At 47.6% G+C, this 17301-nt stretch overlaps 2 protein-coding genes and 1 long non-coding RNA gene across 3 annotated transcripts in view; 2 read left to right on the top strand and 1 right to left on the bottom strand.

Annotated features, from left to right (window-relative positions):
• The first annotated feature begins 2273 nt into the window (after nt 1-2273).
• ATP5MG (ATP synthase membrane subunit g) lies at nt 2274-4966 on the top strand. Its single transcript, XM_082201156.1, has 3 exons — nt 2274-2432; nt 3847-4007; nt 4646-4966. Exons 1-3 carry the CDS (start codon nt 2369-2371, stop codon nt 4742-4744), a joined length of 324 nt encoding a protein of 107 aa, XP_082057282.1. The 5' UTR covers nt 2274-2368; the 3' UTR covers nt 4745-4966.
• A 1045-nt stretch (nt 4967-6011) lies between these two features.
• Nucleotides 6012-8843, bottom strand: LOC309519918. Its single transcript, XR_014214065.1, has 2 exons — nt 8514-8843; nt 6012-6351 (listed from the first exon to the last, which is right to left on the bottom strand). It is a non-coding gene; the product is annotated as an uncharacterized lncRNA (long non-coding RNA).
• A 335-nt stretch (nt 8844-9178) lies between these two features.
• KMT2A (lysine methyltransferase 2A) overlaps nt 9179-17301 on the top strand; it is a 47051-nt gene continuing 38928 nt past the window's right edge. The window contains exon 1 of the mRNA XM_082200200.1: nt 9179-9616. Within this exon, the coding sequence (XP_082056326.1) occupies nt 9194-9616 (423 nt within the window). The 5' untranslated portion in view covers nt 9179-9193. The remainder of the gene's footprint in view (nt 9617-17301) is intronic.

Genomic DNA, 17301 nt, shown 5'->3' with positions numbered 1-17301 from the left:
GGTCACTGCTGCAACCTCATTGGAGTTGGTGTGCTGAACATGCCCCTTGGCTGCTCTTTGTTTAACTCTTCAGTATTTCCATTTCAAAACAATTATGTATTTTTGTTTTAAATATTCTATCCTTCTCCATTTAAATGAGGTAGAGCATATACTTGATCAGCTCTCCAGAAGTAGACGCTTTTCGTATATTCTTGTTGGCTTTCCTCCCCTCCAGCCTGGTGTAGAAAACCCTAACCCTATAGAAGACTCCACAATCCTTCCTCAGGGCCTAAACACATTTACCGTATTTTTCGCCCTATAGGACACACTTTTTCCCCTCCAAAAATGAAGGGGAAATGTGTGTGCGTCCTATGGGGCGAATGCAGGCTTTCGCTGAAGCCTGGAGAGCGAGAGGGGTCGGTACGCACCGACCCCTCTTGCTCTCCAGGCTTCGCGGACCTCTCCGCAAGCAGCGGGAGTGCTCCCGCTGCTTGCGGACAGTTGCCTGCATGCCGAAGCCTGGCGCGCGCTGAGATCAGCGCGTCCAGGCTTCGCGGACCTCTCCGCAAGCAGCGGGAGCCAGCGCTGGGCTCCCACGGCTTGCAGAGAGCTGCCTGTTTGGGGGCTGGGGTCGGGGGAAGCTCGGGCCTCCCCAGCTCCGCGCCGGGGGAAAATAATTTTTTTCCCTTTATTTGCCCCCCAAAAAACTAGGTGCGCCTTATGGGATGGTGCGTCCTATAGGGCAAAAAATACGGTAAATCTTCCCAGTGGAGATCCTATACTTTGAGCTATCTAGCTGGTCCTGTGTAAGGAGATAAAGAGCAATTATGAAACTGCTTTCCTGAGGTCCTTGGGCTTCCTAATTTTTCTTTTCTTTCTTTTTAGGGTTGCGCGACTTGTTTCCCAATATCAGTGGTGCACCAAAAGTGCTTCTCACCCCCTTTCGCAATGTGTGATAAACAAAAACCCGCAAAGCAGGCAACATGCTTGTCACAGGCCCGTCTTTTTATACCCTGTGACACTTTCTTCCTCCTATCCATAGCTTCCATAACCACCTCCCCTTCCTTCCACAACTTGCCTGTATTCAGGGGTGCATTGGCTTGGAGAAATTTAATTAATTGGATAGGGCTCCATGACAGGGTCTGTCTAAATGTGTCCCACAGTATCTCCCCCTACACAATCTTTTTTTGAACCACTCCCCATGGAAGAAGACCTGAATTTGAAGAAGCAGGTATCCGGGGGGCGGGGTGTGTGTGAAAAGCATGCTGCTACTCCCACTACATTGAAGTGGGGCACTGTGGGTGGTTTGTCTAGGATACGGTTTCCCAAATTTGTGTCTCTAACTGTTGTTGGACTACAACTCCCATCCCTAGCTGGCAAGACAATGGAATGATGGAAATTGTAGTCCAAAGACAGCTAGAGACCCAAGTTTGGGAAACCCTGGCCTAGGGAGTGTTCCACCAGTGATGGATGGGGCTGTACTCTGCTGTGAAAGCTCAGATTTAGGAATGTCAGAAACTGCCTTAAATAAAGTCAGATTTATTATGATGTCGGGTTTATAAAGTCCACCTAGCTCAGAGTTGTCTACATTGGTGGCAACTTTCCATGGTTTGAGGCAGGGATCTAAGACTTGCCTGGAAAGGTTAAGCACTGAATTTGGGGGCTTCTGCATGCAAAAAGTGCTCTTGGATCCGCCTTTATCTGTACAGTCAAGTGACTATGATTGTTTCAAAAACTCTTTCACGGGCACCAGCGGTTATTTAACTGTAACACCCCCAACCCATAACCTGCCCGCAAACGTGTGTTATGACGGCTGCCTTCTAAGGGTGCCCTCGCTGCCTGCCACGGGCTCTTTTTTTTCCTTTTCGGCTTTCCCTGTCCAGGCTGCGGACAAAAAGAAAAAGCCCGCTGCTACCTCTCCGGGGAAGCCAGCCTGGGGCCGCGTTCCGCTTCTGCGCGTGCGCTTCGCTGGAAGCGGCTCCTTGCCTTTTTTCACGGACTTCGTTCACCCTCCTTCCGTCAGCGCCTGCGGAGGGCGCACGCGCACAAGCATTCTCTCCACCCCCATAGACAGTTGTCTTCGATAAACGCCTGCTGGAAAGAAAAGAGGGGGAAAAAAATTAAAAATCGCGGGTAAGGCAGCGAAGACAGCAGCCACTGAGAAAGGCCGGCAGGCACGTCCGCCCTCCCAGCAGCTCGGCGGCTTCCTCCGGGCTAAGTGCGTGGGCGGCGCGAGCGAGACCGGCATAGCTAGGGCAGCTGCGGCGGGGTCCTTACACTCCGCCTGGCTGTGACCTTCAGGGGGCTTCTTTCGAGCGGCTCCTGCTTGTCCGCTGTTCCTCCTCCTCATTCCTCTCCGGTCTTCCTCCGTCCGCCGGTCGCTCCCGGGATGGCGCAGGCTGCGCAGAAGCTGGTGACGGCCATCACCACCCAAGGGCCCAAGCTTGTCTCTGGTCAGTCAGGGGTGGGGCGCCGGCTCGGGCGAGTTTCCTTCAGGGACAGCTGAAGAAGAAGCGCTTCTCTTTCGCCCGGCTGCTACCGCTTTCCCGTCCGCGCTGGAAGAGGAAGGGCAGGCGGCGCCGGCCACGGAGCCTGCCTCCTGTTAGGGGGCGGGCGACGAGCCGTCGCCTCTCTTGGCAGGGGGCGGCCCTTTGCTTTGCCCGACTCCCGCTGCTCCTCCCCCAGCCTCGGTGCTGGGGACGGCCGCTCCGAGAGCTATGGGGCCGAAGGCAGGGCGGGGAATAAGTTTCATTTGAGGCTTGCGTCGAACCGGTGAATTGCCCTAAGGGAACCTGACGTCCTGACGTGGCTTCTGCCAAAGGAACGAGTTTGCTGCTTAGTCGCATTGTGGCTTTAAATCCCACCCCACAGTAATGCCGTGCAGCAAGTAATACTGGAGCTCATGGCAGAACATGTATAAAATTTAATCAAGCAGCCGTTCAATAAAACTGTTTGATGTGCATGCAGTGGGACTGACCTTCGCATGCCCAGAAGAATAAGGCGGTCTTAACCTAGCATCTAAAAAAATATCATGGGCTTAGCCAGGATTGAGGGTGGAAGGTGGTCAGCATTATGAGGGGGCAGGACCTGTCATCCTCTTGTCTGGCTCTGTTTAGCAGATTCGGGCTGAAATGTCTCAACAGTTGTTTTAAATTATTTTCTTTTGATCCCAGCTGCTCAGATAAATCTGTCAAAATCTTTCTCCAATTTCTACTCTTAGTTGTTTTATTTCTTGACTTGATTTGGGGGGGGGCAGCTGCTACCCCTGGCTACGCCCATGAACCATACCATGATGACACCTGGCAAACAATGCCATGCTGGGGAAGGGATTCTTATCAACATGGCAACTCTACAGAGATGATGCTTAGTCACCATCACCTATGTGGGAGCTTTACTTATTGAATGGTATTCCAAACTGTTAAAGGCACTTAGTATTGTTGCCAGCAGGGACCAGAATTGTACTGTTTTGCTTTACTTCAAATGCTTAAATTATTTTTAAATGTACTTAAACACTCAAGTGAGTTCTGGCACTGAATATTTGGATGCTGCAGGTTTTGACCTATGTGTGCAAAGTTACCTAGAGAGATGGAAAAATTCCAAGTGCTGCTTTGCTCTGGTGCTTAAAAATGTGCCAGTGCTGGGGATTTGGACTACTTTTCACTCAAGAGTTCATATTAAATGGCCATTGTGTGCAGATTGAGAGCAGTGATCCCCCACTGGACGCAGGTGTTTAATGACGGTAGTTTTACCTGCTGTCAGGAAACTGCCACTTTTGGCACAGTGGGACATTAGTTTATGGTGATTTGTAGATGTCTGCTTTGCACACCTGCTTTTGCTCTCATCTCATCCCACTCTTATCTCTTTCAGCTGCTGTCACTTATTCAAAGCCTCGCCTGGCCACTTTTTTGTACTATGCTAAAGTTGAATTGGTTCCCCCAACTCCTGCTGAAATTCCTAAGGCCATTGATGGCATGAAAGGATTGGTGAAGAGCATGCAGACTGGCCGCATCAAACAGCTCACTGTCAAGGTAACTGCAAGCCAGAAGTGAAAGGCCATTACCCTAAGCTATAGCTGTTCATATCTATAATAGATTATATCTGGCTGTATGTAAAAAGTGGATTCAGTCAATATTAAGCAAAAGACCAACTGAACACCTTGTTGGTGCTTTACCCTGATACAAACATTGTGACTCTTCTAAAACATTACAACTTGTAAATCATTAAAGTTTAAAAAAAAACCTCCTGAGATTGTGGGCTGGGCCTCTGACCTCATCCTGGCTGGTTGCTTCTTTGTCCAGAACGGTGATGCCTGCAACAGTCAGTCATAGTCTCAAAGTTGTTTGTAAACTGGCATGCAGTTGCATTTTCATTCTTTTATCGTAGGTGATGTAACTTGCAAAGCTTTACTTGGTTCATAGGAGCTCCTATTCCTGAGGCTGGAATCTTGGATGAATTTGGGGGCCACAAGCTGAAATGCTAAAATATCTGTTCCTTCTTTCTCAATCCTGTGGAGGAAGCATGGGCGCATATATTTTCTAGGAACTAGAGTGTGCCGTGTAATGCACCCTATCATAGATCATAAGGAAGCCTCTGGAATGGGGTTCGTATTTGGAGGGATGATTTGCTAAAGTGGCAAAAGTTGTGAAATATTTCTCTTTTCTTTCAGGAAGTGCTGAGGAACGGCTTGGTGGCTACTGAAGTGCTAATGTGGTTTTACATCGGCGAAATCATAGGCAAACGTGGCCTGATTGGCTATGATGTTTGAAAGTTTTTGGTTTCTACTCCTAACAGTGTCGTAGTATTAAATTACAGTGCTGAGATGAAATTGTGGTGGTCTCTACAAATAACATTCAGATTGGGGCAGAATCAGATGATGGTGACATGAATGCAGACAAGGATCCCTAAAATACTCCTTCTCTTCCTCCTCCTATTGGGGGATAGGGTGGGCACCAGTGGTTGGCTGTTCAAATAAATGCTATACAAAGAATGACACGGAAGTGAATGGGAGTATCTCTTGATTGTTGCCCTGTATTTTGAAGTGCCTTTATACTGTCCTGATGCTAGAATTTGTAGAAATACCAGGCTCTTGAGGCAGTTTACCCAAATACTGTAACCTTGGCCTCTCCTGGATCCTGTTTCAGTCTAAAATTGCAGGTAGGTGGGATGATTCCCTCTGAAGCTCTATGGTTTGGGCACCCTACAACAATATAAGTTTCCTAGCAAAAACCCATTCTTCACTTTTTTATATGGTTTTTTAAATACCAAGTAGAATATGACTTAAAATAGCATATCCTTAAAGTACTGGGTGAAAATACTGTTTGGGCATTAATTACTCCTCCCAGAAAGCTTAAAAGAATATGAAGGAGGCAAACTTAACTGGGTTGCATCCAGCCAGGTGTTCAGTGGCAAGGCAACCACTGAGAAAAGCCCTGCTCAGGCACCACTTCTAGTACTTGCCTTCTGAAATATTAGTTGCTTCCTAAGATGGAGTGGAGTCACTAATAGCAAGGGGGGTGGAATTGTGAAACAAAGATTGATTTGTGTACCCACGTTAAATAGTGTTTGATCAACTAATGCTTCAATAATGTTTTGGTTGCCTAGCAGTGAGTGAGCATTAAACTGGCCTTAGCTCTGTGCTAGGGTCTGCATGACACCATTGACACGTTTATAAATGCAGCAGATTAGTGCTGCCAGCTGTGGAAGTGGTTTCACGTCTTTAAAAAAGCCACCAAACCTATCATGCTAATTCCTTGAAAACCAATGTGACTGGGCTGTTGGAAGGATAACTTTACTCAACCTGCCTTGCTTTAAATATAACCTCATTATTGCATGACTTTGTATTTAACTTTGTGTGGAAGTGCAGCAAACTATGGCTTTCCTTACTCTGGCAGGTCTGCTGGAGTACAGACCTTACAGAAAGAAACATAGTGTGATGGATGAAGCTTGGTTGTTAATGAGCATGAGGTTTTAGCAGGCGTTTCTTTTTATGTGCTGTTGTACTGCAGCTTGCTCCTAAAAACAGTAGACCAGAATTCCAAATGAATATTTAATCCTTTTCCTAGTCAGGAGCACCTGAAGGCAAGTATGGCCACAGTCCTTCCAGTCTCCTGTGTTGCAAAGAGGAGTGGAACATTTTTGTCCAACAGCATTGCTAAACTGGGTAGAATGCCAAAAATACACATCTTGATCAAAGTGTCCTGGTCTATATGGTAGTGGGACTCAGGAGGCGATTTCTCACTATACTGTCTGTATAAGATGTCTCTCCCTGGCAGAGAAAGTCCTATGGCTTCTTAGCGATGTAAATGCTTCACTGACCCTTTTTGCTTTGGCTGCCAAAAAGATCAGAAAGAAGACCCTGGACAACATAGCGAACTGTAAGGGAAACACAGAGATCCAAATAAGAGACAATTATTTGTAGCGCGACACCCCTTTTGTTTGCATTTATTTTTGATTCAGATTTGTCATGGCCAGGGGCTAGTACAATAAAGTTATTTGGATCGGATATATGGTAGTGCCCCTTAACAAGGCATCCTCAGTAAAGTTAGTGTGGGTTTTGAGCCTTGAAATTTAGTGTCTTTTATAGATCGAAAACTCCTAAGAAACGTTGTCTTCCCTTTAGTCATTTCCTGACTATTAATACATTAGCAATGTCCAGCTATATATAGATGTGGATCTGTGCCAAAGGAATGCCTCGGTTTTTAGAGAAAGATGAGCCTTAGTTGCACAGTCTAATAGCAGACCAGGTGGCACAATGTGCTGCTTAATTATGCCAAATATGGGTTGTACCCATAGAGGTGGCAATCCTAGTTTTTAACGTCATTCTGCAGTTTGTGAGGAGGCTGTCAGAGTTAGCACTTGGGGCTTATGATCCAGGAAAAGAAAGGCAAGGGAATCCACCCCTTTCTGGTGAGTGCAGTCTGTAAGGATGTATATTCAGAGGTGCATGACTGGAGTGATGGCTCCCTTCCTTGCCCTTGTTTGGAACTACAGCACTCCACTTTCTAGGACTCCAAAGTTTTAAAACAGAGGTGGGTAAGAATATTAATGTTTATAATGGAGTTGCTGTAGAATAACCCACCAGTTTGCTTGACAGCAAGGAATGCTCTCTGCTAGGGCCCAGGAATCTGAATGTGCACCACAAACTTAAGTACTGGCACAGCTTTACAAAGACTTGGGTCTCTGGTGCAGAGGCTTTCCAACCTCCCTCTCCTCCCCCCTCCCCCACCTGTTTCCAGCTGAGAAATCACAGTATTGTTTCAGTGTAGTTGCTTAGCATCCCAGCAGGCAATGCCTACACGGAACTTAATTGTGGCTTGCTGGCGAGAGACCCCAGGATTGAGAGACCACAGAAGGGGATCGGAAGCAGCAACAACAGCACGGTAACACCGATTTCTGCAGCTCAGATTGTATTTAGCGGTGGCAACCTCCCTGGAGGGCTTTGCTACATATCCGCTGTCTGCCACTAGAGAAGTCCATGGCAGAGAATAGAGTTTGTATTACCTTGGCCTGGTCAATAATACTGTTGTTTGTGTGGTACAACAGCAAAATCGAGTCTTGTTTTTGTTATGCCTGGATAATAACATCTATCTAGGGGTTGGACTACAGGACCTGCTGGTCCGTTATTATTTGCCCTGTGTTCTCCTTAACCAGTTAAGTGCAGATGGGGAATTGCCCAGCACCCCAAAGTTTTCATGGTTACAAAGGGGGGTGTTGGATTTTCATGGATGAGCAGGCCCAGCCTTCAGCAATGGCGAAAGCAATATATGGACACCCAAACAGCACATTCAGTCCAAGGGAATCCATTCAGGCGAGTCCTTGGCTTAGCCTATCCCAGCCTCCCCAGCTACAGAAATTTAAGAGGGAGTCACACCATCAGTCCAGCTAGGCCTATGCTGCTTAGTCTGCCAGGCTGTGGCTGTCTTTAAAGAAAGGCCAATATGGAAAATGTGGCCATTGAGGGCTTCGTCTGGTAACCACAAAGCCGAATATCCACCACCTTTGTTATAAGGCGTTGAGGGTGGCTTCCTTTTAGTCCCAGAATGGGTACATTAAGCTGAAGCAGGAGGTTGGACAAGTGATGCCATTTCCCACTTAGCTCCTGCACAGCATGCGGGTAAAGGTAAAGGGACCCCTGACCATTAGGTCCAGTCGTGACAGACTCTGGGGTTGCGGAGCTCATCTTGCTTTATTGGCCGAGGGAGCCTGCGTACAGCTTCTGGGTCATGTGGCCAGCATGACTAAGCCGCTTCTGGCGAACCAGAGCAGCACACGGAAATGCCGTTTACCTTCCTGCCAGAGCTGTACCTATTTATCTACTTGCACTTTGACGTGCTTTCGAACTGCTAGGTTGCCAGGAGCAGGGACCGAGCAACGGGAGCTCACCCCGTCGTGGGGATTTGAACCAGATACGTCTGCCAAATTTGGGTTTCATCAGCAAAGCTGGTGTGTGAAGCTTTCCTTGCCCCCCCCCCCGCAGAGGGGCAATTCGCACTGGTGCCAAGTGAAGAGAAGGGAGGGCAAAAGAGCAGCCTTACTAGAGGCGGAGAAGCGGAGACTTCCAGTTGCAAGGCAAAGCTGGCCTTGCACCCTTAGAAAGAAGAAAGGCCTAGCAGGGTGCGCCACCAGGATGCTCTTTTCCCTAAGCGCCTTTTTTTGCTGTTTTGCCGCCAGGCTAAGTTTTGGCGCGTGAGCGAGGCCACACCCGCGCCTGCTCTTGATCTGGGGCGGCCGCCTTGCAGCGCCTCCAGCCGCGCTGCACCTGCTGCCCTTGTCCCGTTGCAGGAGGCTGCCGCGGGCGGGCATCCTCGCAAGAGCGGCCGTAGGAGCAGCTGCTGCTCCTGCCGCCGCCGTTTGCTGCGGTCCCCGCCAGTGGCCACTGGGCGGACCAGGCGGCCGCAGTGAAGCCGAAGGCCCGCCCCAGCCGAGGGCCCCGCGCCGAGCATGCCGAACAAAGTTATGCCGCGCAGGCCGGCCGGGCTTTTGAGGTGTCCCGCTTCCCGGGCGGGGGCCCCGGCCCCTGTATAGGCTCCGCTGTTATGCCGCGGATGCTGCGGCGAGCCATGGCTCAGGCGAGGCGCGGGGCGGCGCTCTGGCGGAGCCCCGGAACCTGGATGGGAGCCGCGTGTCTGCAGCGCCCCTAGGGGCGGGTTGTGCGCCAGGCAGGTTCCCGGGCGCGGCCCGGCCCCGCTCTCTGGCTCGTCGCCTCACAGTAAAGATGGCGCACAGCGGTCGGTGGCGCTTCCCGGCCCGGCCCGGCAGCTGTGGCTGGGGCCGCCGCGGGCTCGGGGGCTGCCGCGTGCGGGTACCGGCCGTGCGCAGCCTGCGCGGGGAGCCGCCCGAGGAGCGCCCGGCTGGCGGCGGAGGAGCGGCCGCGCCGGCGGGAAACAGCGGTGGAGGGGGCGGGGCGGGCGGCTCTTCCTCGGCCTCCGCCGCCGCCGCCCTCGGCCCGCCGCCTCCTCCGCCTCCACCCGCGGCTGCTCCCGGCTCGGGCGCCGCCGCTGCCTCCTCGGTAGCGGCGACGGCGGCCAGTGCCGGGGTGGCGCCGGGCTTCGACGCGGCGCTCCAGGTCTCGGCCACCATCGGCATCAACCTGCGCCGGTTCCGGGCGGCCTGCGGTGCTGAGGCGGGCAGTGGAGAGGTGAGGAGCAGGCGGCCGGGCGCGCGGGGGAGGGAAGGGGAGGGAGCGGGATGTGTGCGGCGGGGGGGGGCTAGCGGGGGAGACTTCCCTAGCACGCGCGCTCGCTCGCTCGCGTGTGTGGCGGGGGAAGAGGGAAGCGCGCGCGCACGCGGGGCGGCAGGAGATGGGGGGCGTGCCTGCGCTCGCGCCCGGCGGGAAACGAGCCGCCTCGGGATGGATGGAGCGGGAGAAGGCGGAGGCTTTCTTTAAACAACCCCCCCCCCCTCTACAACCACCACCTCCCGGAGGGGATCCGCCCACCTCGTGCCCGCCTCGCAACCAGCAGCCTGGGCCGCCGCGGGAGACTTGACAGGCACGCCCACCTCGCCTCCCCGGGAGGAGATGCTGCTGCTGCGCGCGAAGAACGGCGGGGCGGGAGAAGCAGCGAGCGAGCGAGGACGCCAGCGTCACCCTCTCCCTTCTCTCGCTCTCTCCTTGGAAGCATCCGCGCTTCTCGCCGGGGAGGGAGCGGGAGCGGCAAGGCCCGCTCGCACCTGCATTTCTGCCCGCTGGGAGGGGAAGAAGAGCTCCCCCCCCCATCTCCCGACTATCAAAGCCGCGGGGCCACGATCCTGCCTGCCTCCGCACTCCTCCTGCAGGGAAGCCATCTCGCCTCAGTTGCAATGCACTTTGTGTAGGGATGTGTCCTTGCCAGGCGCTCTTCTATCCGCTTGCCGGCCTCCCTGCAAGCAAGGGTGTCTAAGGTGGTCAGGCATCACTGGTTAAGAGAGCATATTTATCCTGGAGAAGAAGAGACTGACAGGAGATATGATAGCCATCTTCAAATACCTAAAGACCTGTCAGGAGGCTAGGACCTGAATCAATGGCTTCAAGTTACAGGAAAGGATATTCCAACTAAACATCAGGAATAACTTTCTGACAGAGTTACAGTATTTGATAGTAGAACAGTCTCCCTCGGGAGGCGGTAGACTCTCCTTCCACCTAGGTTTTTAAGCAGAAGTTGAATGGCCATCTGTTATGTTTGATGTGGTTGAAATTCGTGCATTGCAGGAGGTTGGACTAGATGATCCTCAGGAATCTCTTTCAACTCTACAATTAGATGATTCTATGGTTTTCTCTTTCTTCTGTTCAGTACTTTCCCTACCTTCCTATATTCCTGTAAAACAGGGATGTCCAATCTGTTGGCCTTTCAGATATTGGAATACAATACCATTGCTTAGGTTGGGAGGCTGGCTAAGTAGCTTGCTTTGCAGCAGTGTTCCCCAATCTGATAGCCTCTAGAGCTTTTTGGACTACAACTCCTATCAGCCCCAGCCTGTATGGTTGTGCATAGTTGCAGTCCAAAAACATCTGGAAGGCTCCAAACTGAAGAAGGTTGTTATACAGTTGTCCCCCAAAATCATTCCTTATGGGAATGGCCTTAGATGCTCAGTGGTAGAACATCTAGCTTGTATGCACAAGGTCCCTGGTTCAAGCCCCAGCGGCATTGGTAGGTAGGACTGGGAATGTTGCATGCCTGAAACCATGGAGAGCTCCTGCTATTCATTGTAGAGAATACTGAGCTAGATGGATTAAGTGGTCTGACAATATAAGGCCGCTTCCTATGTTTGTTTGTTTAGTTTAGTTTATTGAATTTCTGTTTTGCCTTTCTTCCAAGGATAACAGAGTGGTTTACAATATAAAATTACACACACTCTCTATATATAATATTTCATAACATATATATAACATAATACCAAACAAAAACAATAACCCCCCCAGTTTAAAAGTTTAAAAGGCCATAGATTGTTTGATTAGTCAAAGGCTGTAAACAGTTATGCAGCACTTATTTATGATTTTACTGTGGTTGATACAACCTGCTGCTTACCTTCTCCTACCTAATAACAAGGCACCTGCCTCTGCTCCTCTTTGAATGAGCCTCTTGAGCAGTTTGAGGTAAGCCCTAGACAGTGCTAGGTGCCATCTCCCTCATGAATTTAGCAGTTGGATGCAATAATTTTATGTAAACAGGTTTTAAATCAGGTCTTTTTCAGATTTATTTACATGTGAAAATGTGTGCATGGAATTGCTGTAACTAAGCAAAGATTAATAAACCACAAGGCTGAGAACTGGCTTTACCCAGTCTCAAAGAAGCTCAAGAGAAATGGGTATGGGGCTCATTTTAGTATCACTTCATTTCTTAAAAATAGCTTATAAATGAGAAAGATTAGCTTCCAGGCCCAGACAATTGAACTTGGGTTTTTCATACATCCAGTCCCAACCACTTTATTGAGTATATTGTTCTTTCTTTTCTAAAGGAGTCCTTCAAATAAGCAGCTCTTTCAGTCATTGCTCTTTTTTGGGAAAGTGGGGTTTTCAAGTGAAAACATTGTTAAAACAGCTGTGTTACTATTAGGATAGCTGGAATAACCTGTCTGAGACATATTAGGGCAGTTACATATTTTAATCCATTTTACATTTTTAAAATAAATTTTGGACATATGCTCAGTAAAGTGGTCCTATTCAGAGACAGAATATATTTGATTTAACCAAATTGTGTAGATGTAGTAATTTTAAAAAATATGAGGACCTCTACTCATGTAAAATATGGAGCCCTAGTTATTTACAGGTGAATCAGTACATATCAGTGCAGTGACACAAACCTGATAAGGAACCTTTATTGCAAATATGTCACTTATTATCTTAGATCTTCCAGTTTGGATTTGTTTTATTCAGGTAGGACTTGGAGAAACTTAGACTGAAGTTGCCACTGGGATGCTTGATGTTGTCACAACTTTTCTAAAATTAATTGCATGCAAAATGATTTGAATGACGGGGGCATGTCCCACTCATTTCAAATTATTTGATATTGATATCAGTATGCCACACCTTCCTTGGTGACAGAGATTTTGATGGTCTTGCATTTTTTGTTGTGGCAGAGCCTATTTCCTTTCTGAGGCCTTTCAGTGATGTAGCAGAGAATTGACCACTTAAGTGCTCTGAGCAGCAGAGCATCTTCTGTTCTCTTTCAGCAACAGATGTTATGACCCACATCTGTTTATTCCCCCCCCCATAATTAAACCTTAAGTTTAAGAATGCTGAACTTGTTTCATACAACTTTAATGATGAAAAAATTAATTTTTGCTATTTCATCTGGGTTTTAAGTATTTGAGAAAGAAGCTTAGCATGTAAATGACATCTTAATTGCCTTTCTGGTACCCATCAGAGGTCTTTTAATGCTATTTTCTTTTTAGGCTATTCCATTGGGAATCTTATTAATTTTTTTGCAGCTGTTATGTTTTTCTTTTTTATTATCCTTATATGCTGTAATTCCCCCTTCAAAGTTCAACTGAAGGACAGGATATCAAAGAAACAAGTAACCTAAAACAGTGATATCGCTATTGCACTGTAATGGTGAATGGATCATAATTTTTTAGGAGGCAAGCTAAAGAACTTTATTGAAATCTTTGCAGGAAGGGATGGTCAGAACTGTGTTTGAATATATTTTCCTTTCATAATTTTGAAATTTTGCCACTCAGAATTGTACATTTTACACTGATGGCATAGCAACTTTGTTGCTTGGTATGTTGTACTTCTGGTCAGCTGGTAGTATAATGTTCTCAGCTGGCGTCCGCTCTGGGTTTAGGGTGCTGCAGCCAGTTCGCTATCTTAGAGTGCCAAGCCAACGGATTGCAAAATAATAATAATATTGAGAAGATCCATTAAAAAGCAACTGTTCTAAAAGGAATTTTTGTGAAAATAAGAAATACTAGGGGGGGATTTTGTCCCTGCTCAGGGCACTATATTACCAAAGTCCACCTGACAGTATCCTGCATAATTAAACCTCAAAAGCTAAGCTCTTGGCTCCTGTGTTCTTGGCTCCTGTTAGTAAAACATCAGCCCCCAGTCTTCCCTGGAACCTCGAAGCTTGCTGTGTACAAAACACCTTCTCCGACTCTGCAGACTTTGTTTCCAAAGAAGATCTTGGCACTTGGGGAACAGGAGAATATGTGACTGCCAAGTCAGTCTTTATCACTTGGGCTTATATTGACTTCTGCAAAAACAGTGCTTTATGGCAGACAAATGAAAGGTGCTACCTCTGTCCAATAGGACTTTGCTGGAGTTAAATTAATAGAGCACCTTTGAAGAAAGAGGAATTTATTTATTTGTAAAACTTAGGAGTTGCTCAAAATAAAAACATCCAACATGAAGAGTATCTTGTCTTATCTTAAACAGCATTACTGGAGACTAAGAAAGCCAAAAGACTGTTCCCCCCCCCTTCCCCCCAAAATAATTTCTCAAGGACATAATGGGTAGGGGCTCCCATTCTGTGCTTCTGCTACATGAGATTCTTCTGGGAAAGAGTTAAACTCGGCACATTAAACTCAGTGCTGGTTTAATATAGTTATGTTTCTATGTCTAGTCAGTAGCACAACAACAATCAGTGGCACAACAACAACTGTGCAAACAAAAACAAAAATGTAATGACACTGACACAACTCCCAGAGTATCCGTAAAAGCTCTGGTGCCGTCCATCAATTGGTGATGAGATCCCCTCATTAGCAATGCACACAATGCACCAATCAACTTACAGGAACCAGCAGAAGCACTCTTTCCACCCCATAGTCATATTCTAGTTCCCAGAAATAGATCACCTCCTCCAGTAAAGGCATCCCAGTGCTCAGCAATAAGAGGCTTCCCAGGAGTAAGGTTAAGTCTTGCTATGGGGCCAGCAATACTACACAGGCAACACAAGTAATGCTTCACAAGATATGTTTGTATTGTGAGGTGAGGGGGTGTTTTTGGCAAAGAAGAGCCATGCAGACAAACAAGAATGGAAGCTATATCAGCAAGCTTACAGGAGGCCACCCTTTGAGCTGCCCAGGAGCAATGGGTTTGTGACCTCCACAAGGGGGAAAGCTCCCCCTTGTGAGCAGCAGTAACTTTAGATGTGGAAAAGGGTGAGGTAGCAGGACTAGGGCTGGGGCTTCCTGGACCAGAGAGGGATAACCTAACCCAGAGATAACCAACAATGCCCTCTGGACATTAGTTGGACTACAACTCTCATCATCCTTGACCATGGGCTAAGCTGAGTGAGGCTGGTGGGAGTTGGGAGTCTAGCAATATCTGGAGGGCACCACATTGGCTATCCCTGCCGTACTCAATGCAGGAGCCTGTAAATAAAAAAAAAAACCCTATGGTTGGGACGTTTTGATCTTCTGGGGCCAAGCTCCTGGCACGTATCACTTCCTACCCCCCACTCCATCCATGAGATGTCTCCCACCCCAATCTTAAAAGTGCCTATGTTGTGGCATTGCACTGGTTAGCATACATGAGATCATGGGTTCAATTCCTGGTACCGGTCTGCTGGGTTAGACTCATACCAGACAGTGCAGCAACTAGAATTACTCTCCAGTAGCCCTGTTCAGATAACTGACTCATTCATGCCACAAGATACCCAGTCCCGACATCCGGTTCATTGACATACCCTTTTTGTTAGGATAATTACCAATGTCTGCTGACGATTTTCTCAAAGCACTGTTAGGACCCTCCAGAACTGAGCCCAGCTGCTACGTTAATTATCACACCAGGAGTTACTGGGCTGGACATGGCTGGGAGGGGACTGAATTGCTGTCTCCTCAGCAACCATGAGTGGGGTGGATGGATTTCCTGTCATATGATGAGACTGGGAAGCTGGTCAGGCAATGAAGGCAAGGTGTGCCAAAGCAGGCAGGGAGCTGTCCAGCCAAGGATTCAAGCTGGAGAAAGAAAAGGGTGTTGCGGCAGCATGCAATAGTTATTATAGCTGCCCTCTAGATCTGGAGTATGTTTCAGGTTTTTTCCCTTTGTCCTCCTGAGTAGGGCCCAGGGATGGTTGATCTCATTTTGCTAGATGTGTTGAACCATTTGCTCTGCCTTCAGTTCAGGTTCATCACTGTCTCTGCTGCTGGAGCAGGGGAGAAGGTGTCCCAAGTGTCATTGGGTCTTCTGCCTTTAGATTCTCTGGGTGGGGTGTCCTTCATCATGGCTGATGCAAGATGTTAATCAGGATATGCAGACCCTCCTTGGCCTGGGCTGGTGGAGTTTTTTCCTCTTTAGCACATGGCAGCTGTAGGGGGTGCTGGTTCCTTATTTGTTAACTATCACAAGAGCAGAGGCACAGCTTTTGTTGAAATGTGCCAGTTGTGGAAGGGTTTAGGTGAATGGGCTCACCAGCAGTATTGGTCTTGCAAGATTCCTGTGCTGTGCTCTTGAAAGCTGCATGACAGGTAGAGAAGTAACAAATGCAGAAGTTTCTATTACTCTGTCTGCATGCTGCAGATTGCTGCACCCATTGCATGACTGTCTGTCACACAGACTGGGAAGGCAACAGAAGCTAGAACATTTTTATCTGTGGAACACCCTCCACAAATTCTGCCAGATGCCCAGCTTATTAGAATCATAGGGTTAGAAGGGACCATGAGGGTCATCTAGCCCACCCACAACGCAGAGATGAGTCTCATGCTTTACTCACTGAGCTATCCCAGGATGATGATGATGATTAATTCAATTTATATACCACTCTTTATCCAAAGATCCAAGGACAGTGTACAATATTAAGAAAACATTTTATGGAACGTAAAAATAAAAACATAACAAAAGGTATAATAATAAACAGCATAATAATAAAATAATCATAATAACAGTGTCCCCCCCCAAAAAAAAGCTTTATCAGGCTTTAACTTGGCATAGACAATAAGCAGCCAATATCTGATTCTCTTATCATTTTATTGAAATGATAATTTAGCCATTGGTATGATGGTTTCCCTCTCTGATGCTTTTTCAGGGTGATAGGTGATAGCTGAATTGTGTTAACATGTTGTTTTGTATTGCCTTTCTTGAATACTGTATTGTTGATGTTTATGTATTTTAAATTTTATTGTAAACGCCTGGGAATAAATGCGTAAGCTTTTTAAACACTGGCTCCGCACTCCTTTGCACACCTGTGGGACCCCTTATCCTTGCAGTCCCTGTTGAATGAGGTTCCTGGGGTATGTTTGTGTCTGGACTCTAGGGGGAGTCTAGAAGTGTAAGGGTTCTGATAGAAGACTTAACATTATTCTTACTTTGTTATTAGTCTTGGCTGCTTGTTGTCTATTTCAAGTGATGGAGCTCCACTGTGTATGTCATTTATATATAAGTTGCGTTCCTTGCTGTGGCTTTGGCATTCTTTTGTGGCTGCACAGTTAGTTGGGAACCTGGGGACAGGAAGTGGGGGCAGTTGTTTTGGGTTGACAGAAGCCCCTGGGCTGCAACCAGGAATCTTTGGATCTCTGAAGCTTTGGATTGGCCCCCAAATACCATTTAAAGACGCACACTCTCTTTATTTGTATTTAGCTATTGATCTTTGTTTTTATTATTTATAGTTTTTTTAAAAAAATATTTAGGGTGGTTTTCTTTTATTTCCTACCTTTTATCCACTTACACCAAAAAGTGATACATAAAGATTAGAAATCAGGAAACAGGGAAGAAGACTTATCCTTTGTGATGGAAGTTAATCCTTTAAGAGAGGAAAGTCTGCCAGGACTCTAGATGGATCTTGGGAGAATTATCATTTCTGCATAACTATTTGAATCATCTGAAAAAAACTTAATTAGTGAAAGGTTTGCATGCTGTTATTATTAGCATTATAATTTATTACCCATCTTCATTGCAGCTATTAAAAC

The sequence above is a fragment of the Podarcis vaucheri genome (assembly GCF_965113315.1).
Source record: "Podarcis vaucheri genome assembly, chromosome: 15".
In the NCBI taxonomy this organism is placed as follows: Eukaryota; Metazoa; Chordata; class Lepidosauria; order Squamata; family Lacertidae; genus Podarcis; species Podarcis vaucheri.
Note: the sequence above shows the minus strand (reverse complement) of the source record. Positions and strands in the feature narration are given on the sequence as shown.

What these genes read in the sequence shown, in the direction of transcription:
- ATP5MG (XM_082201156.1), top strand. Translation starts at nt 2,369, where the DNA reads ATGGCGCAGGCTGCGCAGAAGCTGGTGACGGCCATCACCACCCAAGGG. An exon ending in AGGGCCCAAGCTTGTCTCTG is followed by an intron (nt 2,433 to 3,846) that starts GTCAGTCAGGGG and finishes TATCTCTTTCAG; the next exon opens with CTGCTGTCACTTATTCAAAG. An exon ending in TCAAACAGCTCACTGTCAAG is followed by an intron (nt 4,008 to 4,645) that starts GTAACTGCAAGC and finishes CTTTTCTTTCAG; the next exon opens with GAAGTGCTGAGGAACGGCTT.